General features: G+C 39.9%; 1 protein-coding gene across 4 annotated transcripts in view; it reads left to right on the forward strand.

Moving 5' to 3' along the window:
• The window catches only part of drosha (drosha ribonuclease III), a 231,618-nt gene that overhangs the window by 163,171 nt on the left and 44,222 nt on the right, over positions 1-24,225 (forward strand). For all 4 annotated transcript variants that reach the window (XM_036572116.1, XM_036572118.1, XM_036572114.1 and 1 more), the window contains 3 exons: positions 7,821-7,926; positions 18,263-18,404; positions 22,037-22,119. In XM_036572116.1, coding sequence (XP_036428009.1) covers positions 7,821-7,926; positions 18,263-18,404; positions 22,037-22,119 — 331 coding nt within the window. The remainder of the gene's footprint in view (positions 1-7,820; positions 7,927-18,262; positions 18,405-22,036; positions 22,120-24,225) is intronic.

The following is a 24,225-nucleotide window of genomic DNA, read 5'->3' on the forward strand; positions in this document are numbered from 1 at the left end:
ATTATAGCAGTAATCGTTAGTTTCAGCCATCGTAATCTGTTGATCGCTTGCCCTCCTTAAGGGACTCTCTAGGAGACGAAGAGAGCGGGCCACAACCTGATAAACCGGGGTGAATAATGCAGAGGAAGGGAGCAGGCGATGAAAGAGTGAAGTGAGGAGAAAAAAGGCTGAGGCGGAGGGAGGGAAGCTTTTTCTTCTCCAGCTCTCCACGCCTCAGTTTTAAAGAGCACTGAAAGGTGTTGGGGATGAAAGCCGGACGTAGAATGAAAGCGGAAAACTCCCCCTCCCTCGCTCCTCAGCCAGCCCTTTCTGAAAGAGAACGGCTTAATGCGCTTTTACCTTAAAAACCGCTCTCCGCTTGACATCGTCTGGACACGCAAACACACTTATCGGCGCGGCGAGCAGCCGAGACGCACCTTTAACTCTCCAACGTTCATCCATATTCAGGAGCCTTCATTCGCTCCTGCCCTCGTCCCTTTACTTTCATCCTCTTCCTGACTTCAGTCTGGCTCCAGCCCTACTCACATTCTCTCTCTCTCTCTCTCTCTCTCTCTCTCTCTCTCTCTCTCTCTCTCTAACAATAATGTAATGATTTGGCAAACATATAGGCAAAGGTCTTACTCATAAAAGGCAAGCAAATATACAACCTGCTTTGCTGGTCATTTCTCAAACCATAACCAGCAGCCAGATCTCCTGTCCCCTCTCCCTGTTTCTTGTTGCTAACTGAAAGTAGTTGCCCTTAGCCTTGGTTTAGAATGTATTGCCAGCCTTGGTTTAGAATGTATCTCTATCTATGCTCTTATAGAACACTGGTAAAAGTTAAATTCAGCCTAATGAGACACTGTAGCTTGTTGTCATCAAAACTCTAGTGCTACCAAATGTCTACAATAACTAATCATGATTAATTCTATTACATTGCGTAGTTAATTTGTCTTATTTGCTCAAAATTGGTCCTACAAGATCTTTCCATTTGAAAAAACAATGAATTTTGTTGTAAAGAGATGACAAAATAAACCTCATCAGATTGTATTTAGTTCCATGATTTAGTTCCATTTAATTCCGAAATCAAAAATCATGTACATAGCGCTGTGTTACACCACAGAATGTCTGTTTATGTTCCAGCACGTGATCTTAGATCTGCCTCCTGCAGATACCTTCCATAAAATGCAGTAAAGGTGAGGAGGCCTCTTTCTAAACTGTGGAACTCAATTCCACCTTTTATTAGAGAGTCAAGCTCCGTGCTCACTTGAAGAAAAAAAATGTGTCTCTTTAACTTAGCATTTAATAAAAATTCTGCATCTCTTTGGTGTTTGATCTGTGTCATTGCCTTATGAATTTAAATGAATACACATGGTGTCTTCTAGTACTGTTAAGCTTTATCAGCTGTCTGTAAAGCACTCTTAGCTGTCGCCAGTGTGAAAGGTGCTCTGTGAATAAGGATTATTAATTATAATTGTTATTATTACTATGATTATTGTTTTTATTGTTTTAAGGGAAACTGTAGCTTCCCCACTGTTGCTTTTGTTAGTTTGCTACTTGTTGATTTATCTAGTTCTCCGTTGCCACAAGGCTGAGGTGAGATTACAGTCCGTTTTTTAAAGGACTACCGCAGTTTATCACTCAGTGTAGCACCAAACTACATTGAAATCTGTTTTGTTTTGGTAATGTCCTTATAGTAAGTGTATTTTTCCTTTAGCATTTGTAATTGGACACAGATCAAAAGTACTTAAAGATGGCTGCTATTACTGTTTTACTTATGCTTTATACTTTTGTCTATTCTTATATCAGTGTGTCATACAGTATCAGAGACCACATGAGCAAGTCTAACTGAGATCGCTTTAAACTGTGGCTCTCAAACTGGTCCCCTGGGACCCCTAAACAGTCCAGATTTTTGCTCAACCCAAGATTTACAGCAAAAACGTGGACTGGCTGGGCGTCCATGAGGGCCGTTTTCAGAACCACTGACTCAAAGGAATGGTGAAAAACCTTCTGATTTCCCCAGATGTAGTCGATCAGCCAGTTTTGGTGTGAGTGCAAATTATGTTGCAGTGCATGCTGGGGATTGTAGTGCATCTCATTGTGAAATGGGCTAATATTAATAGAAATCAAAATAATTTTGAGGGCCACATTGAATTATACCAGGCCCTGGGCCTTGTGTTTGACACATGGGGCATAGTGTGACGTACTCTGAACTCTTGAAAATGAGCGAAACATCACTGTCTAGTTGACCATAGCAGTCAGCCACATTAGCCAATGTTGCGCTGCCAGATCTCGTTCGCAATTTCTGTTGTTCTATTTTTATTCATTTATCTTAAGTTGGAAAATCTAAGGTTTGCAGTTATTTCTAAAAAAAAAAACATCGTCTGGCATCCGTATGCCTGTGTGACGAGTCAGATTCAGCCCAACACGTATTAATAACTTTAGCTCCAGTGCAGAACTAAATCTGCAGAACTAAATCTGATCGGAAATATTTGGGGTAAAAGAATGAAAATCAGGTAAAACCTGTTTTTTTTTGTTTTTGTTTTTTTTTCCATCAATCTATTACTTTAAAGATGCTGCAGTTCAGAGCAGGTTGGCTTAGGGCAGTGTGTTCTCTCTGCGAAGCACTCTTTCTAACACTCTCTCTTCATTCACACTCTCGCGCACCAACCTCCCACTCTCTCTCTATGTTTTATTCTCAAACTTTCCCTCCGATTATTCCTCCTTTTCATCCTTTTCTTTCCTCAGGTTGTGTCCCAGCACGTCTAATGAAACCATTTTCGGAAAACGGCATGATATAAAAGCCACAGGCTCTGTAATGGAGCTATAAACTCTAACCTTTCTTATATGACACCCTCAACCTCTGCTGTGCTCTAAAAGAGCTTTTCATGCATCACCAATGTACCACTCTGTACATGTGTTAGCATAGGGCTTTGTGTGTATGTGTGTCATGCTGGAAAGGTTGTGTGTTAGTGTAGCTGTAAGTGGGTGGGTGTGCTCGTGTGGGGGAGATAGGAGTGTGTGCAGTTTGGTGTTTGAGTGTGTGAGCATGCATTTTGAAATATAGTGCTGCAGTGATTAGTCTCTGTAATGCTCTATATGTTCATTTAATCTACATGGCCATTCTGGCAGACTGTAATGCAGTACAGGAAGTGTTGATGGCGATATGGCTGTTTTTCTTTTTTCTTCATTTGAAAGCACTTTTTAGTGCTCTGTGATGTTCATATAATCTGTGTGGTCATTCTGACCGATTTTAATAGACGACAGCGTGTGTGGGGGCGATAGGTCATATATTGTTCCATTCAAAAAGCTCTTATGTATAGGACCTTTCATTTATTTATGTATGTGTGTATATATATATGTATATATATATATATATATATATATATATATATATATATAATGCTCTACACTGTTCATATGATGCATACGTTCATTCTGACAGATTGCAGTACACTACAGGAAGTGTAGGGGGCAATATGGCTTCTTGTTTGATTTAAAAGTACTCTGTAATGCTCAGATGATCCATGTGGTCATTCTGACAGATTGCAGTACTTAACAGGAAGTGTAGAGGGCGATATGGCACCTATTTAGTCTATTTATTTGTATGTTGCACACGTTCATTCTCACCAATGTTAAGACACTACAGGAAGTGTTGGGGTGGTATGACATCTATTTTTTCATTTGAAAGCACTTTTTAATGCTCTGTAATGTCCATATGACCTGTGTGGTCATTCTGACAGATTTTAGTCGATGACAACAAGTGTAGGGTGCAAAATGTTTCCACCCAAAAAGTTCTTTATAATGGTGTACAGTGTTCATACGATGTGCACGTTCATTGTGACAGATTGCAGTACTCTGCAGGAAGAGTAGGGGGCGATTATGGCTTCTATTGTTTCATTTGAAAAGTGCTCTGTAATGCTCAAATGATCTATGTGGTCATTCTGACAGATCGCAGTACACTACAGGAAGTGTAGAGGGCGATATGGCACCTATTTAGTCCCTTTTAAAAAAAAAAAAGCACTTTGTAATGTCCTGTAATGTCCATATGATCCATGTGGTCAATCTGACAGATTTTAATGCACTATAGAAAGTGTAGGGGGTGAAATGGCTTTTGTTGCTGTATTTAGATCCACTATAAAGGTGCACAGTTACAAAACATAGCCCATCTGTTTCTGCTGATTCACTATTGACCAGTTTCTGACCACAGTTCTGCTGCTGGTCAGATATTATTTGGACAGTTCATGGTTCATCATTCTCAGCACAGCAGCGACACTGACATGGTAGTGTGTGTGGAGCTGCTACGAGTGTATCAGGCACAGCAGTGTTGCTGGTGTTATATACGTAAGGGTCACTTGCAGGCTGACAGTGGTCTACCACCCAAAAATATCCAACCATGAGTGTCTGAAAGTTCAGAGAAGCTGTCACTACCCGTCCTCCTGGAAATATACTTTTCCACAGAGTTTAGTTCCAGCTTGCATCTAATAAGCTGCCCTGCACCCTTGCATGAAGGGAAATTCCACTGATTATTAAAAATTCCTACATAATTAAACTGTTAAGATTATAACAGTCATTCAGAGCGGTTTGATGTGAAATTCTCAGTTCTAAAGAATCTTGCTCAGAATCGTTCACATTAGTGCTGATACAGTTTAATGCCTCTGAAAGCTCACTTACGGAAAGCTTTTACATGAAGTGGTTACAGATATGCTGCCTGATTCCCATTATTCACCCTTTTGCAATAGTTTTAGTCTAAAATGTGTTTTTTAAATCCATTCATGGTGTATCCAATTTAACCCAAAGAAAATTTCTCCAGATTCACCTTTCATTTACCGTTAGCAACATATTTGAACTCGGAAGACACATACAGGTGCAGTGGCAGTTTTGGAAAAATAAATAAAATGGCTATTTTTGCAGTGCAGACATTGTGACCTCTGGTTCCTATGCCCACCACTGTAAAGAAATCTGTCCAGGGCTGACCAGGGTTGGTTGCCTCTGGTTTGGAGGATTGCTAACACAAACTGGGCATCAACAGAAGAGCTGCAGTCTTTAACTGTAACTGTACACCTGCAACTTCGAGGGGTTTCTAATTTTAAAAAAAAGAATTGTTTGTTAAAGACTCATTTGCATATTGCAGCCTTCTGCAGGAACGGCATTGCAGTGTCCAATATTGCAATACCGGCTAACAAACGATACATTGTGTAGCTCTAACACACACACACACACACACACACACACACACAGAGTGTGCCTTGGCAGAGTGCCAGCATACATCTCTGACTCTAATCTATAATTCTGTTTAATTAAAGAGCCTTGATGTTCTCTGCACCTACACTGTGTGTGTGTGTGTGTGTGTGTGTGTGTGTGTGTGTGTGTGTGTGTGTGTGTGTGTGTGTTGTATCTTCACAGTCCCCCTGTCCTTCCTTGTGCAATTCCAGTGCACTTCATGTTTCCTTTGTACTTACACTGTGTGGGTGTGGGTGTGTGTGTGTGTGTGTGTGTGTGTGTGTGTGTGTGTGTGTGTGTGTGTGTGTGTGAGGTGTTATTAGGGATGGTGGATCATTCTCAGCACTGCAGTGACACTGACGTGGTGGTGGTGTGTTAGTGTGTGTTGCGCTGGTACGAGGGGATCAGACACAGCAGAGTTTTTAAACACTGTGTCCACTCACTGTCCACTCTATTAGACACTCCTACCTTGTCAGTCCACCTTGTAGATGTAAAGTCAGAGACAGTAGCTCATCTGTTGCTGAACAGTTTGTGTCGGTCATCCTGTAGTCCTTCATCAGTGGTCACAGGACGCTGCCCACAGGACGCTGTTGGCTGGATATTTTTGGTTGGTGGACTATTTTCAGTCCAGCAGTGACACCGAGGTGTTTAAAAAGTCCAGCAGCTTTGCAGTCCGTGTTCTCTGAGATCACCTGACCACATGTCTGAAGAAAACATTTAAACTTAGAAAATCAACATGCCATTTGACCAGCGGTGCCCAAACAATTGCATACAACAATATACAGTATTATGCACAAGTTTTAAGCTGAGAAAATTAGATTAAAAGCCACTTATTTATCTAATAGTGGAAATGAAAAAAAACACCAATATTAGAATAAATACAGATAACAGTAATAAAAGTAGTGTTTTTGTCAGTGTGTTTGTTTAACCATTCCCAAACTTCTGCTCATGGCAGCCCAGTATTATTTGTAGTTATTATCCAGTGCCTGATTTGGCTACAGTGGTTCATTATGGTAATTAAGTGTGATGATGATGGAATTTCATAATCTGTGCGATGGCTGCGGGCATCCAGGAGAAATCTAAAACCAGATCTTCAGAGTAGCTCAGAAGATTTCAACTACTTTTTCAAAATTCTATTTACTTTTTACTGTATTTATGTTTATTTACATCTATTCTGTTAATGAACGGGGATTTAACAAGCAAAAACACACTTATTACCAAGTTAAATGGTTTTAAACTGTGTGCTTAGGTGCCCGAGACTTTTACACTCTACCGTATGCCTTTTAATACAGTCTCTCAATACTTTACTCAGTGTTTTATTATAATAAAATTAACAGCCTCACTTTATTTGGACAGTCCACTATAGTCCCCTATAGATTATCTACAGATGTTCCAACTGCTGACAAACTATCTGTTGACACTCGGTCAATTCTAAACAGTGGTGGGGTTAGGGTTAGGATTTGGGCCAGGGTTAGGACTAGGACCAGGGTGAGGGTTAGGTTTAGGTTTTGGGTTGAGGTTAAGGTTAGGGTTAGGATTAGAGCCAGGTTTAGAGTTCAAGAAAATTATGGTCAGTTTAGTAGATATTTAGTTGAATGTAACTTGAAAGTAAATTAAGCATCTAAAGTCAAATAAAGTGTTACCAAATTAATATCTTGAAAGAAAATGAGAGAAAAATATAGAAAATCCAGAAAAATAAAAATATCCAGAATAAAGTTCTAATGGAATGAGTGCTAAGAATGGAACTGCCAAAATGGCATTATAATAAAAATTATGTTCAGGATAAAATTATAATTAAATGACTATCCAGAATGTTGTCTTAACACATATATAGCATTAGTATCTAAAATAGAGTTTTAATAGCATTAATATGCAGAATGAATTTATAATAACTGAAAATGAATGTCTACAAAGAGGTTGTATATTCCAGAATGAGGTTAACCCCTTAAAGACCCCGGCTTATTGTTCAGTAACTACAGAGATTTCAATGCAAACTGGCTAAGCTGTTCTTAAGTTATAGTGTGGGTACCACTTTAAAACAAGATTACCCTTATAAAGTGTTCATGAATGGTTGAAAATGAGTTTATTAGTGATTATTAATTAGGTCATAAAGACCTTAAAATCATTAATGAGCAGTTAAAACACAAATAAAAAGGGCAATAGTGATCGGTTTGCTTAATGGTTAACCCACAATCATTTAAACTGTTAAACCTCAGATTTTGATGTTTACTGATCTTTTGTCTTCTCCATCGAATTTATTCATGTGTTATAACTGCTTATTAATGGTATTTAAAGTGTTTATGACTTAACTAATAACCATTAACAAACTAATATTAAATCATGCATAAATGCTTTATAAGGGTAATCTTATTCTAAAGTGGTACGGAATGTGATGTAATTAAACTTTGGGTCCACCGGTGGGCCCTGGCTATTTAAGGGGTCAATATCCTGAATGAGGTTATAATATTATGAAGGTCTAGGTAGAAGTCAACATTAATATCACAAATGAAGTTATGATAAATGAATATATAGAGTATATGTTATAGTAACATTAAGTTTATAGCACAGCCTTTGTACAGTAACAGTCTGTAATGTTTTCCTGTCTTGTCTTTCTTCAGAGGACATAACCAGAGGATGGAGTTTTTGGGAGATTCCATCATGCAGCTGGTGGCCACCGAGTATCTGTTCATTCACTTCCCCGACCACCATGAAGGACATCTAACGGTAAGAGTGTTTGTGTGTGTGTGTGTGTGTGTGTATCTATATGTAATTTCCTGTGTGTAATATATATGTTATTACATATGGGTCATATCATTATTACGAATTCAAATAGATACTTGTGTGTGACCTGTAATACACATGTTGCTTGTGTATGACCTTCTGTCCTGACACTGTCTAAACACAAACGTCTTTCTGAGAGCAGATAGATCATCAGATGATGTAAACACTTTCCCAACATCATCTTCCTCCCCTTCACCCCCCCCACTTCACACAGTTTCTTTCATCTCTCCATCATTCCCCAAGGAAGCATTTGTTTCATTTTTTACTTCGAGGTTTCCTGCTCTCTTCTCTCGTTCTTTCTTCTTTCTATTACGGAAGAGTCTGTACCGCCGGAGAGGGAGAACAGGACACATGATACAATCAGGCTGTTGTTGTAGTGCTATTGTGAAGAACAAGGCGCAACATTGTTCACTCTTTGTCTTTGATAACGAGCTTTTTATGGCATCAGCTGGGGTTTGTACACTCAGTGGAATAATTTGGTGAAAAATCTAATTTAGGCCTACAGTTTTCCCCCCCCCTTATCTCACATGTAGCTAATTAGCTAAGACATGTTTGGCCAGAAGTTTGCATATTGAGGTTTACAAAGCTAATGTAGCTAACAGGAACTGCAACTTTATACCCCATCAGTTAGCATTATGCAAAGTGAATGCGTAAGCCATTACATTACACAGGTTTTGTTCACCCAGGAGGTAAAAATGGCCCAAATCCGATTTTTCTCTTCATACGTGACACAGATGTGTGTCTGTGTGTCAGTGTGAACAGCAAAAAAATGCATTGAATCATATGTGGTACTGAAATCCAATACGTATCTGATATGCGATAATGCGACTCAGTCTGAACAGTCAGATCGGAATTCATGCTACTTTTACGTCAGTCCAACTCGAAATTCGTCATAATTTTGCGCTGCTGAGACCTCAAACATTTAGGCTGATGTTTCTATACCACAAAATTAGAAGAGACTTATCCAAACCGCTCCGTGTTCGAAGAGGTTTCAAAAGAAATGGCCGAATATGGCAGTAGGAGAGCGAGGCTGCAGATCAAAGAACAGTTAAAGTCTGAAAGCAAAGTTTAAATAATCCGAGGACACGAACCAAAGAAGTGGCCGAGGCCGAATAACGTGCCCTTTTTACAGCAAACTCAAACACATTGTGGGTGATGAGTCCAGCTGTCAACAATTGGAACTTCATAATCGCTCCTGTGATGCTGGCGAAGACGAAACTGAAAGCTGCGGGAGCGACTGGCGTTCGCTGGCTGTCGTGACTGTTTTCCTCTGGACAAGCATTGAAGCATTGTTCTTTTGCGCATGTGGGTCGGTTTAGGAGCTGATCTGTTCAGACTGATGTCGCATACAGGTCACATTTAAAAGATAATGTGAACAGCCAAACAAAAAAAAATCGGATTTGTTGAGAAAAATCAGATTTGGGCCACTTTTACCTGCTGTGCCGTGCCGTAAACATAGCCGTAGTGTTCTTAGGGTTTGCTCCTTGTAAAACTTTAAACAAATGTGAACTGAATTTTGATTTAGAAGCAATTTTGACTTGAGATACTTTGTGTGTACTCATTGTGTGAATATAAACATGCAAATTGTTTTTAATGATGTCTACCACTGGAAAAATCAAATGCTACTGTTTTAAAAGGGTAGGAAGAGAAGATTAGCCTGCTTGACCCATTGCACATGTTCAAGAGGCCTAGCTAACCTGAAATAACAAACTTGTGTAGCTGTTAAGTCTTATGGTTTAGTTAAGGATGGATAGTTAGAGACTGTTGCCTTTGCTACATTCTCACAGCAATAAGTGTGATTCTCACAACTTTTCAGACTTTCGAAAAGAGTTTGTTTCACCTCACACTGCCTAGCAGCATCACAGGAACAGAAACCATGCTCAGCTGCATATGTGCAGTGAACTGCCCATGATTATCAGCCAGTCAAATTAAAGGCAGGTATGTTGGTTTCCCATGCTGGAGGTAAACTGGCTGCCAAAACGGTTGCTAAACAAAATCAACCAGCAGCTAAAAAGCCCTCTTATGTAGCAGAAACATCTTGTTTTTTGTTTTATAAAGATTGTAGGGGTGAATGAAAATGAAGTGGGAACAACCTGCGCACTTACTTAAATCAGTTGGCTCTTTCGCCACCCAAACACTTCAGAATCAGAATCAAGCTTTATTGGCTAGGTTTGCTTACGCATACAAGGAATTTGGTTTTGGTTACAGGAGCTCACAGTGCACAGTACCAGACAGACATTTACATGAAGTGAATAAATATAACAAAATAAAATAAAACATGCATTCCTACCATCACTCACTCAAACACACACACAGTCATACCTGTAAACCTTACATTGTGCAAAGTATGGGTCTAAAGTTAAAGTGCTGAGTGCAGTAGCAGTTAAAAGGGTGTATAATGGCAGAGAAAGGGATCAGTGAGGTAACAGTCCAATAAGTGGGGTAATAAGGCAGGTAAGTAAGATGCCAGAATAAACACTTCATTCAGTAGCATTGACAGTTTTCCAAATTCCACATTAGACAGCTTAGCAATATTATATATCATTCAGTTTTAGTCTACTTTCTAATTAAAGCTGAACTATTATTTTCTTGTAAAAATGGAAAGTTGCGTTACTAAGTCAGGAGAAAGAAAAAAAACACTAAAGTATGGTTTGGTCTGTAAAGCCAAACCAATAATAATAATTAAAAGTCAGTTGCAACAGGTCGGATTTCGTGGAAGTTTTTCGGACCATGTCAAATGTCTCACAGCCTCAAAACGAAGGTCCACCTTGATGTTAAGGTCTCAAATGCAAAATCAGTTTTATGTTGATGTAGATATGATGACATTATTACAAAGACGTTACAATAAGAAATGGCTGTCCAGTGAATGGACTTGCAGGCCACACTTTATAAGAACTGCTGATACAGAGACACACTTTGTGTTCAGTAGATAAAAGACAGGAACACATATGAAATGAAGGGAAGTGCAAGAACAGGACAGAATTCATGTTAAATGACTGAAAGATCTTGTTTCGGTACCCCTTAAAGGTGAGGCTTGATCTTGTCAGCAACTTCACGAAAAGACACGTATCATGATACGAGTGTCACGAGACAGTATGATTAAAACAACGACAAACACACCCGATTTACAACAGACATCAATGTTCAAGGTTTGTTTTAAAACTACAGTAATAATGAATGAATTAATGAGTAAGGTTAGGGGGAGACGTTTTATGTATTAGTGCCTACCTAACCTTCTTAAGGTAAAGTAATTTTTTCTTAGTTTTTGTTTCTTCACTTACACAAGTCTTTGTCATCATTATTTCATAATATACTTCATGATGTACTACACAGTTTCAGTGAGAGACAGAAAGTCCAATCTGATTCTTGGCTGTGTCATGTTGAAATAAGCATGGACGTCCCCTAAAAAAAGATGTCATCTAGAAGGCAGCATCTTGCTCCAAAATGTATATCTTTCATTGTAAATGGTGCTTTGAAGTTCCCAATAACGTATTAAAGTCCAAAAATGTAATAAATTTTGCACTTGTTCAAAAACAAATAAATAATGTAATAAATTCTGCCATGATGGAATGCATCTTATATATAATATATGTAATATTTTATAAGATTTTTAGTTGCATAAATGCAAATTAAAAAGAAAGGGAATATCACTTTATGAATATTACAAATTCACAGTGATGTAATAAGGTATCGCACATTTACCCTGAAAATGTAGTAAATTCCCAATTATGTAATAAGGTGTTACATCATCAGTAAAAATATGACTACATAATCGGTTGAGACATTGCAAATCAGCAGCTCCGCTGCTCCTTGCGCATACCACACTTACAAATTATGGTCCTTCAAAGGGCTCTTTAGCAAAAACAGTGGTTCTATTTAGAACCATGAGTTCTATGTAGAACCATTTCATGCTTAAATGGTGCTTCAGATAGAGTATATAGAACCATATATATATTGCACCATAACGGGTTCTCCTCTCATTACATGCTTGACATCGTAAGAGTAGCAGAACCCTTTCTGTGCTATATGGAACATATATATAGCACCAAAAAGGGTTCTTTTGTTGTTACAAGCTTGACGTCGTAAGAGTCACAGAACCCTATCTGTGCTATGTATAACCATATATATAGCACCAAAAAGGGTTCTTCTATTGTTACAAGCTTGACATCAGATAAGTAGCGGAACCCTTTCTGTGCTATATGGAACATATATAGCACCAAAAAAGGGTTCTTCTGTTGTTACAAGCTTGACATCGTAAGAGACGCAGAACCCTTTCTGTGCAATATAGAACCATATACACCACATTCTCCTGAAATGATTCTATATAGAACTCATGGTTCTAAAAAGAACTGTTGTCTTTACTAAAGAACCATTTTTTTAAGTGTTTAGAGCCCTGGTTCTCTAAAGCTTGTCAGACTTTGCACTTAGCTACAAATCAGTGCTTCTGTGGGCGGAGCCAGCAGAGGTCAGTTCCGAAACAGACCCCGGCTAGTGCAGCAGTGCGATGGAACCCTGGTGCTCTGTCTTACTGTAGCTTAAAGAGTCAGTTTGTCTAAGCGCATTATTCATGCTGTTTTTCCTCCCCGTGTCCTCGTGGACTGGCGTTCAGTGTCGCTTCAGAGTTCCTCTCTCTCCACTCCGCTCCTCTTTCCTTCTCCCTTTTGGCAGCGCACCCAGCAGTCCTGACTAAGAGAGGCTAAGTAAAAGCCATTTGCGGCTAGATTTTGATTCCAGCGGACGGCTGGCTCTCTCCAAGATGGAGGGGAAGTGACATCAGAAGTATAAAAGCCAACATCGACCCACAGGGAAATCATAGCTGAGTACCGTCTTATGGCCGATTGCTTTAGATCAGAAATGGAAAGCACTTATTCAACACGTGTGCACGTGTGGTTACAGTGATGCTCCATGTTAAAGGGGAATTCCACCCAAATTTCTGAACAGTTTAACGTTTAAGATGTAAACGAAGCCACTCAGAGTGGTTTGATGTTAAATGTGCCGATCCAGAGGCACTAATCAGATTTGTTCACAGTGGTGGTGATAGGAACTAGACGTCTGAAGAGTTTGATGGGACAGATTCATAAGACTAAAACATTTAAGCGCAAATATCACAGAGTTAATACATTTGTTAAAACATAAACATGGATTACATGTGAGATTTATTGCTTGCATGACGGTAATGATTCATAACATGACACAATACTGCAAAAATAACACCTGAACCGCCCTAATGGCCATTTTCCCTGGTAAGAAGCTGACATGGATTGAATTATAGTTTCTAACATGTTTCCTAACATGCTTGGTCACACATGCAAGCAATCAACAACTTATGCACTTTGACCGCTCGGGTGATTAACCTCTGTATCGCTGCTCTTGGAAACAAAAACTTTTTGAACATTTGAAAATGTCTGTTGCCCTTTACATTGTGTATAAATTTCATGATGAATGGACCAAAAGAAATGACCCAAAATGACTTGGAAAAAACTCTGGTTCCATTGACTTACATTGAAAGTAAAGTATGTTTTTTCATTTTCCTGTAAAGTTACTGTTTTGGAGATATGAGCTTTTGATCTGACAGCAGCAATATTAAAAAACACATTTTTACCTGTTTGGACTGAACATCATGACAAACGTTAACTGCTGTTAGAGGAGTTCACAGGGAAGATTTCAGATTGTCATAAACTCTCGCAGTAAGAAGTGCAAATTTAGGTGTTACAGAGGAAGATTTTATTTACAGATTCCTCTCACGCTTTCACCTGGCGCTGTACTTATAAAAGCCCCATCTTCCTGTGACAGATTCCGTTTAGTGAACCCTCCTCCTGTGTGTTGAAAGTAATCCAAAGAAATGAAGAGTAATTTGATTTTAATGTTGAGATTCTAATTATGTCTGCATTGATTTTATTGATAACAGTTTCAACTTTTAATGGTATTTTTTGATTTAGGACATCAATGTACACATGTGGAAATGACTATTTAGTATTGAAAATCATTTTTTTCAAAACTGAATTTGTACTAGTCTATATTTAACTAGTTGCAAACATAATTTCTGAAACTAAGGAAAATAGGAAATAAAAGCTAAAACGGTAATTAGAATATCAGCATGTCAGTTTCATTTTTAATTGTTTCTCAGAAAATTGCCACATGCCCAAAATTGTTACAATTGAATGTTTCATACATGTCTTTTTTTCCCCTAATATCAACAACATTTTCTTCTAAAGACAACTTAGTTTCTTGATATAAAGTGAAATAGTTTGCGGTGCCTGTGTGCTGGGGCTCCGGCTAACATGTGGATGCTTTCTCTTTTACATTCATTTATTTTTGTCCTGCCTTGGCTTTTATCAGTCGAAAGCAGTTTGTGTTCCACTTGCTACTGTGAGTATATCGCTGCTGTCGGAGCAAAACCTCATATCTCCAAAATGATAACTTTACAGCAGAAGAAGAAATCATACTTTACTTTTAACATTAGTCTATGGAACCAGAATTGTTTCCAAGTCAGCTGGCATTTTCAAACTGTCAAGAACTGAAAAACGGAGATACAAGCAGCGATACGTTCTCCAGTTGTCTCTTGTATCTTTTTCTGTTTATTTTTTATCTTTTATCTTTTACCAAACAATTTAATATTATTTGTCAGCAGTTCTTCCCTTAAAATGCGTAGCTCTGGTTCTAAACATTGTGCTTCTCTGTTTTTCTTTGTTTTCATTTTTTTCTCTTATTCATTAAGGCAACCAAACAGCTTCGCTTGGGGTGATAACATTTATGACCTCATTTGAATGTGGATTTTGATTGGCTCTTGCTTAGGACACAGCTGAAAATACAGCAGTTAAAAAGACACTGGTGCGCTAATCACCACAACTATATGAATCGCTTATATTTACCATGACGCATATTTTGCATGGAGTAGCACTGTTACCCCTGAGTGTTATAATTCTGGCCCAAAGCCTCTAAAAGCTACATCACAAAGTTATTACAAGTAATTGTTACAGATACACTGTTTAATGTCTGAGACATTGAGTGTGTTTACATCCACTTAATAATCTGATCTTAATTGAATTTCTGCAGTTATCTGATTATTCAAATGGTCACATAACCAGCACACTCCGATTTCTTAGATCAGAGTTAGGTCTAGAAATCAGATTATGAAATCCAATAAACAGAGCTGGATTTTAGCGCAGTAATCAGACTTCTCAGTGATGTAAGCTCTTACTCTGATATCTTTCGGATTTCTCTGTCTGCTCATGTGCTAAAACAGACCAGAAATAAGCGAGCAGCGTTGCCACGAGATGCAGCGAAACACTTTTGGAGCGACACAAACCAAATACATGCTTGATGAAATGATGGATTTAAGTATTATTCATCTTCTAAGATGATGTAAGTTCATGTTTTCAAGTAAAGTGGCGCAGTGAGTTTATTGGCTGGTTGCAAAGCAGAAGTCCGATTATTGTCTGACTCACGTAGACCCGGAGTTTCACATTATCTAATTACTCAAGTGCATATAAACATGTTGATTGGGTTACTGACAAAATCTGATTTTCTGCACTTATCAGATTATTAAGTGCATGTAAACGCACTCACTGTTTTATGATAGTTCCGATATCCAGTTGTGGCCTAAAATTAATATGTTGGAGAGGTCACGCAGGACAGGAAGTTCAAAAGAAGATACAGTACTCAAAGAAAAGTATTTTTTTCAAATAAACATTTTAACATTACTTATAAAAACTCAGAAGACACGTGTAGGTTCACTGGTAGTTTTGGATAGTAAATGGCGACCCCTGGTTCCCATCACCGCCACTATAAAGAAATCAGTCTGCAATGTACTTTTTCGTATCAAACCAGCCTGCGAGACTGTTTGCATCTCAACCACTGAATTATGCGCAAACTTTGTAAAGTTGGTGGAATTCCCCTCTGTGGCTTGTCCAGCCATTCTAGCTTTTTCCTCTTTCCTAGAGAGAGCTTTTTTTAAATTACAGAAGAACATTTTCATTTGTATGAATCCAATATTTAGTAGTGTAGTGTAGCAAAGAGGATGCAGTTCGCTAAAACATTTAGCATGGCCTCTTAAGTCCTTCAGTCTCCAACGCAAGTCCATTTCCGGCAGTCCACTGAACATTTCACTTTTTCTTTTATGACATTTTGATTCTGTGAGTGTTTTGAATGTTATTTGTGTTGCCTTTAACCCACTTTAGTGCTTGGAGTGAGTTAGTGCATGCGTGCAGACACGGCGTTTCGGCCTGAGTTATGGCCTAAAAGGGGGAAAGAGTACTGAAAATCCATACTTCAGTAAAAGTACTGCAGCTGTTGTGATATTTCATCTCAGTGCAGACCCCATATCCTAGGATCTTATCTCTTCCCCTGATGTCCACTTACAAAGTTTGTGGGTTTAGGTACCAAAAACAGTCATCATCCATTTTTACATGACATCTGTTTATGACCTGTTTTTGTTCTTGTCCTTTTAAGACTGATCGAAGTAAAAGCCACATTTTGTTGGTTTTCTAAGTGAAGATAGGTTAACACATCCTCTACAGGGAGCAAACTTAAATATGGCATTTATCTGCAAATTTTACTGCGTAATTCTGTTTATTTACGGAGTTAAATTAGAGACATTATATGTGAGGAGACAGGTCACTTGTTGAAATATGAATGGACAAGCTTGTAACGCTCATCATGGCATCTGCTGACGGAGAAAGTCCCGCCCTCCAATAAAATGAGCCAATTGGCTTGCTGTTAAAGGCTTGAATGGGGAAAGCCCCCCTCAGGCTTTTGGTCAGGTTTTAGAAGTGAGCATTTTGGTCTCTTCCCATTCAAAGAGAGAGGAGTCTGGTCTTGTATGGCTGAAAATAACTGCCCAGTAACAATGCAAAGATAGCCAATGAGGTACACCTCCTTGTTTCTACACTTACTGTCCATTTTGTAAGCTCCACTGAGCATACAGGAGCACTTTGTAGTTCTACAATTACAGACTGTAGTCCATCTGTCCATCTAGCCCCCTTTTTAATGGTCAGGACCCTACAGGACCACCACAGAGTTGGTATTATTTCAATAGTGGCTCATTCTCAGCACTGCAGTGACCCTGACATGGTGGTGGTGTGTTAGTGTGTGTTATGCTGGTCTGAGTGGATCAGAAACAGAGTTTTAAACACTGTCCACTCTATTAGACACTCCTACCTTGTTCGTCCACCTTGTAGATGTAAAGTCAGAGACAGTAGCTCATCTGTTGCTGCACAGTTTGTGACGGGCCATCCTTTAGTCTTTCCTCAGTGGTAACAGGACGCAGTTGGCTGGATATTTTTGGTTGGTGGACTATTCTCAGTCCAGCAGTGACACTGAGGTGTTTAAAAACTCCAGCAGCACTGCTGTGTCTGATCCACTCAGACCAGTGCAACACACACTAACATACCACCACCACATCAGTGATACTGCAGTGCTGAGAATGATCCACCACCGTAATATTACCTACTCTGTGAGGGTCCATTAGGGTCCTGACCACTGAAGAACAGGGTAAAAGGAGCTATCAGAGTGTGCAGAGAAACAGATGGACCACAGTGTGTAATTGTAGAACTACAAAGTGCACCTATATAGTGGAGCCGATAAAATACACAGTGAGTGTTGAAACAAGGAGGTGGACTTGGATGAAGTGGCCAGTCAGTGAATATATAGAGAGAATAAAATATAAAATGGGCTGTTGCTGTAAAAGTCAGCAAATTCAGTGATTGTGCATTCATATAATAATAATTAAAGTAGCTAAGTTGAGCTTTAATCAGAATTAGGGTGCACCGGTCATGACTTTTATGGCTGATTCAAGTTTCTTGTCACAAAAGGGGTGCAGCAGTATGTAGTATGTAGCAATATGGCCTGAAGCTCACTGTGAAGGCAAAATGAATGCATAAAACATTCTAGCCTGTCATTTAAAATGAATAATTGAAAAATCAGTTGTCTGTTTAAATGACATGAATCTATTAAAGTGCTACTTCGAAAGTAAGAGGTAGCAGGCTACTTACCACAATGAGTTGTGCATAATTATACTGCAACATTTTAGTACAGGTGTAGCAGCAGCATTCAAGCACACTTTCCTGACTCACAGCATATTTTATATAATAAAACTGCAGCACAGACCAGCCAAAATCAAAATAATTAATTGGCTGGTTGCCGATCGCTTGTTTGGAGCAAAAGTCTGCTGATTCCTATCCTGGCAGATGCCAGTCATGCATCACTAATTGGAATAAAGTCAAGTCAGGTAAAATTCTCATGCATTGTAATGAGAGGAGTTGATTTCTGTGTTCCACAGCTGCTGCGGAGCTCTTTGGTGAACAACAGGACTCAGGCTAAAGTGGCAGAAGAACTGGGCATGCAGGAGTACGCCATCACCAACGACAAAACCAAGAGGCCTGTGGCTCTGCGGACCAAAACGCTAGCTGATCTGCTGGAGTGTAAGTGCACGTTTATACCTTGTGTGGGATTTTTTAACTTGGTTAAAAGGCTCCCCATGACCTTTTATGTTAACCAGTTTGAAGGTCAGGTTTAGGTTTTAACATTATTGAGCGCTAGATTCCCTCACCAGTCACTTTATTAGAAATCCCTAACTTTATTTCTGTGTGTGTCTAGGGTGTAACTATGGGGGGAGCCTGGGGGGACCTAGGCCCCTTCAGTTGGAAGCCAGGCCCCCCTGTAGCTATGCCCCAGGTAAAAAAGAAAGAAAAAAAAGTAAAGTCCTCCAATGCGAATGAAATTATTATACAGTGTAATTCGTCTTGCATTCTTATAATACAGTATAAAGTGCAAAGGTGGTGAGTTCTTGCATGCTGTTGTCTTTTTTTGCCCACCTTGAGGAACCAAAAATGCTCTCCTTTGAATTGAATTCAGAACCATCAGCCAACTGTGTTTGCACAATGTGGAATTAGACCTCCGCATTTAACCCATCCGTGCAGTGAGACACCCACATACATGAACACTAGTGAACACACACACTAAGGGGCAGTGAGCAAACTTGCCCAGAGCGGTTTGCAGCCCTATCCCGGGGGCAGTTGGGGGTTAGGTGCCTTGCTCAAGGGCACTTCAGTCATGGACTGTTAGCCGAGGGGATCGAACCAGCGACCTTCTGGTCACGGGGCTGGTTCCCTAACCTCCAGCCCATGACTCCTTTGATGATCACTGTCTTTTGCGGTGGCCATGCCAACATTTACACAGTTGCAGGTTTACCACAACTACCCAGTAGGACACAGAACAAGTTGTTGTTTTGTTTGTTTGTTTGTTTGTGTTACTGTACACATGTAAACAAAGACATCACTATTACATTACTCAAAAGAACTGTGTTCTTTAAACGTATCAGATTAAACGTATCAGATGACCAAGTAGCAACGCTGACAAGTCTCGCGTAGCTAGTCACTAACGAAAAAAGCAAAGAGAAAGATTTAAGACGAACATCGATAATCTGGAGACAAATTGACTCATTTGCATTTATCATCACTCCAGCTGGTCATCTGATATGTTTAATCTGCAACAGGAAACTTTCAAATAATAAAGTCGTGAAGCTATAGTCAGCTTCTTGTTCGCCAGCATCTTGTTCAGATTTTCCCGCTCCACCTTAAATACTGAAGTAGATACATTCTGGCACCTCAGGCATCATTTAAGGTGGAACAAGAAAATTTGAACAAGAAGCTGGCAAATGAGAAGCGACTTCAACCTCGCAAAAAATCAAACGTTGAGAGACATTTTACAAGAAACTGTTCTACTTTTGCAGAAAAGTTTCCTGTTGGAGATGTGAGAAAAATGGCTATAGCTGAGCTAAAGCCTTATTTATATTAAATTGTTGGCCTCTACAAACACATTAGCGCATACTGAGACACATTTACAGCCAATATGATAAAATGGACACAGTGTTGTGGGTCCCAAGGTTTGATTTTTGTTAAATAGACAAAATGTCTCTTCTTAACATTTGGGTTTCCTACTCCTGCACTAGACTATCCCTAATACATTTAAAAAAACACGAAAATGAATGTTTTTTTCTTTCTAGGACTGTTTGCTTTAAATTTCTAGAGTTTCAATTTAGTTTTAATATTTTTGAAAACTACTATTTTTGGGGTTTTTTTGTTTTATTTTACTCATTATTACAGGTAACGAGTACATTTTTCACTGCTGGTTTACTTTTTAGTAATAGTTACGATTTTAACTACTTAATACAGGGAGATTCACACGAAAGAGGCCCCAAATATTCTGTAGTAACTCTCGCTAGGACGAAACAACGTGCAATGTGCTCTTCAGTACATGGAGCTTCGAAAAGCCGAGATGCTCCTGCGTCGGAACAATGAGGGAGGTGCCGGACAGCCGTCGCGACGTTTAACCTCCCTTTGCAACTTCCAAGTGCATACGCCCGTACCCCTTCATGTGTCTGGCAGAAAACGGAGATCGCTTACAGCATCGCCTGTAATGCAATCAATTACACATATGTCAAGGTATGTAGTGTATTTTTTTGGTTCAGATTGCTTCATCCTAACTGGAGTTACAACAGAATATTCGGGGCCTCTTTCGAGTGAATCTCCCTGTACTTCCATTACCGAAAAAACACACCATTCTAACAGTGGGGTCTTTTGCATGCATACAAATTTAACATAATGTTAACTAATATTGCACTCGACATAACACCCTCGCCGCCATGAATGGATGCTTTAAAAATACAGCTTAGACCAAAACCTTATCAAGACTATCCATCAAATCTGTCAAAACAATGTCTCAGACACGAGGAAATGTGTTTGTAATCATTTCTGTAATCGTTTTTAGAGGCGTTAAACTCTTCAGACGTCTGGTTCCACTCACCACCACTGTGAACAATTCTGACTCCGAAGGTTGCTCTAGAACGGAGCATCAAACCAATATGAATGACCTTGTTTAGACCTTAACAACATAATTATGCAGAAATAAAAATAAATCAGTGGAATTCTGCTTTAATTTAATTACATCATACAGAAACACAATCTACTTCACGGGAAGAAATGAGAAATGCAGCCACACACACTTCCTCACGCATTGAGATTTCACCCACACACACACTTACTGACCAGCCCAGAGGGTCCTGGGACTCACACACATTCTTTTCATCTCACATTACTCCTGAAAGGCCAGAGACCACCGCAGAAATGAGGCAGGGCGAGCGGAGGGGTATGTGTGGAGGGGTGAGGCTGTGCGAGTCCAGCGGAAAGGCTGCGATGCCCTGGAGCTACAGCGCTGTGAGAAAAATGACATCTCTCCCACTCGACCTGAATATTTCAGCAAGCGGACGCCTTCGAAGGAAAAAAAGAGAAAGGGGAGGAAAAAAGAGAGATGGCTGACATATGGACATGACACGAACGACAAATGCGTTTAGTCTCCTTTGTGGAGGGCCGTGCTCAGGGGGAGAGGGAGAGAATGAGTCGAAGAGACAAGAGGCTGCTGTTCTCCAGGGTTCACATGCAGATATGAAGGAGTGTTCTCAAACCTAAGAGTCACCCGGAATGAAAGAACGATTCAGTTTAATATCATCTTCAAGATTTCGGCAAGGAAAAATATTCTGGTTGACTGAACAAGACTAAATTGTTTCACATTGACAATTGATTTGCTATGTTATTACTTGATTCATGGCCTAAAATAGGTATAAGGGAGGGGTTTCTAATGAAGTGGCCAGTGAGTGGAAGTATAAGGGAGGGGTTTCTAATGAAGTGGCCAGTGAGTGGAAGTATAAGGGAGGGGTTTCTAATGAAGTGGCCAGTGAGTGGAAGTATGAGGGTGGGGTTTCTAATAAAGTGGCCAGTGAGTGGAAGTATAAGGGAGGGGTTTCTAATAAAGTGGCCAGTGAGTGGAAGTATAAGGGAGGGGTTTCTAATAAAGTGGCCAGTGAGTGGAAGTGTAAGGGTGGGGTTTCTAATAAAGTGGCCAGTGAGTGGAAGTATAAGGGAGGGGTTTCTGATAAAGTGGCCAGTGAGTGGACCTATAAGGGTGTTGTTTCTAAAAAAAAATAGGTGATGGTACGACTGTTATCTGCTGTGTTTAATTCCAAAAATTAGCTCATCTTTCCTTCTTGTTTCCACAGCTTTCATCGCGGCACTTTATATAGACAAAGACCTCGAGTTCGTCCACACTTTCATGAACGTCTGCTTCTTTCCACGTCTAAAGGTATGTTCATTCACACCCAGAAAGAAAAAAATCATACCTGCCTTATCGTCAGATAGTGATTTAACACATTAGGATAACGCCTTAATAGCTAATGCTGCTATGTTTAGCAGGCACTTAACCGGCGCTTCACGCTAGATTATATAAGGAATGTTTAAAATGAAGCGTCAATTCCAGCGCTCTTGTTTTAGCATCATTATTGGAAGAGATCTTGCTTCAGTTCTTGCATTCGGCGCCGCTGTGAGTAAAGGAGCTATTTGGGGGATTATTTATTCTCCTGGCAATCAATCAAGGACACGCTAGTTAGCTCCAACAGCAGGCCTGTGCTATCTTTGACTAGAGAAGAGAGTGATTCCTTCTAGTTCTTCTTCCCTGCTTAAGTGGCACTCGCTCAGCCTCATTATATTTCTCTTAAAGCCTTTCAGTCCTGTGGCGGGAAACCCGGTACCCGTCAGAAAGCCGGGAAAGTTCTTTAACAAACGGCGCTGGCGACTAGCGAGCCGTCACTGAAGTTAGCGTGGCGTTTTGAAAGGAGGTGACAGTTAGAGAGGGGGTTTCTTTTCTTTTCTCCTTTTAGTGTGGCCTGGATTTACATTTGTTCTCACTCGCCGTCTCGCTCGCTCACACACTCCCTCACATGCACACACACACACACTCCCGCGATCCTCCATGCTAATTGCTGGCGAGGCTAACGTCTCTGGAGGGAAGGAGTGAAGCGAGGGACGGCACCGTGGCCCCGATTTCCATTTGTGAGAGGAAAAAAGGTCCAGAGACGCCACATGTCCACCGCTCCGCCTGAAAAAGGGAGATTTTTATCTGCTTTTTACTTTCCTCCAGCTCTTTTGGGTTGTTGTGGGTGTTGGAAAAAAAAAAAGGTCAGCTTTCACAAACTTCACCTTCCCCTGCTCCATTCGCAAACAATGGGAGCATGGTTTGGAAATAGGAATGAAAAGGCAGAACAAACTCGAAAGGGGGCTGACGTTCGGTGGTTGAAGGTGTAAATTAGGAGAAATGGATGGAAGAGAAAGGGAGAGAGACTGACTCTTGCTTTTGGAGTGCAAAATGAAACAGCTGGAAAAGAGAGAGGTGGGGATGGTGTAACCTAAAGAAAGGCTTCTCACAGTCGACAAGATGAGAAGGAAAAGAATGGAGGAAAGGCAAATAGGAGAATAGATGGTGGAAGTTGTTATAAACTAGAAAAGGCAAATCAGGATTGGGTTGGTGGTCAGATAAATGAACTAAACAAAAAAGAATAGTAGTGATTATTAGGGCTGTTGAAGAGTTGATAACTCGGTAATGCCACGTTAAAATTGTAACGCTATTAATACAATTTCCTTGTTTTGCTTTTTAAACCATCCACAGTAGCACAGGCTAACCCAGCTGCAGCACACTGTATGTTGCAATGATGGAGTTCATGACTGTAGCTCTCTCATTCAAGTACAGCTTATGGATGACTTTTAAAGCAATACCTTCAGCACCTTGAACAGACTACACTGGACAGTGCTAGCGGGAGACCTATGGATAAATCAACAGTCTATAATGCAGGCTGAAGCCCTGTGATGGACTCTGTGATTGTAGCTCTTAAAATGACACCTGCATTTTCTTCCCCACAGCTACTGCTGTTATTTTCTCTTTTCTATTCTTCTGTTATGGTGAATTGTAAAGCACTTTGAGCTGCATTTTGAGTGTATGAAAGGTGCTGTATACAGTCGTACGCACAAGTTTTAACGCCCTGGTCAAATTACGTGCTTTGTTCATCTTCTAAGACGGGATGCTCAAACCTGCTCTGTGAAATCTACCACACTGGAAAGTTGAGATTCAATACACTTGGCTCTGATGTGCAGACACTCCACTCATCATGACACGGATGGAGCTAAACTCCGCAGGGTGGCAAATCTCCAGGAGGAGGATTGAGTGTCCCTCTTCTAAGATCTTCTGACACATCCTCTGCAGAGAACACACCTCTGTAAATTTTAAGGCAGAGTTAGTGTCTAGTTGCTGAATTTAACATATTGGGAGAAAAAATAAAACATAGAATGTGTCCTGTGCAAAAGTTATGGCTTATTTAAATTTTGTTGTTTTTTTTTAAGTATGTTTAACTTAGCAAAT

The sequence above is a fragment of the Colossoma macropomum genome, unplaced genomic scaffold (assembly GCF_904425465.1).
Source record: "Colossoma macropomum unplaced genomic scaffold, Colossoma_macropomum, whole genome shotgun sequence".
Taxonomy (NCBI): Eukaryota; Metazoa; Chordata; class Actinopteri; order Characiformes; family Serrasalmidae; genus Colossoma; species Colossoma macropomum.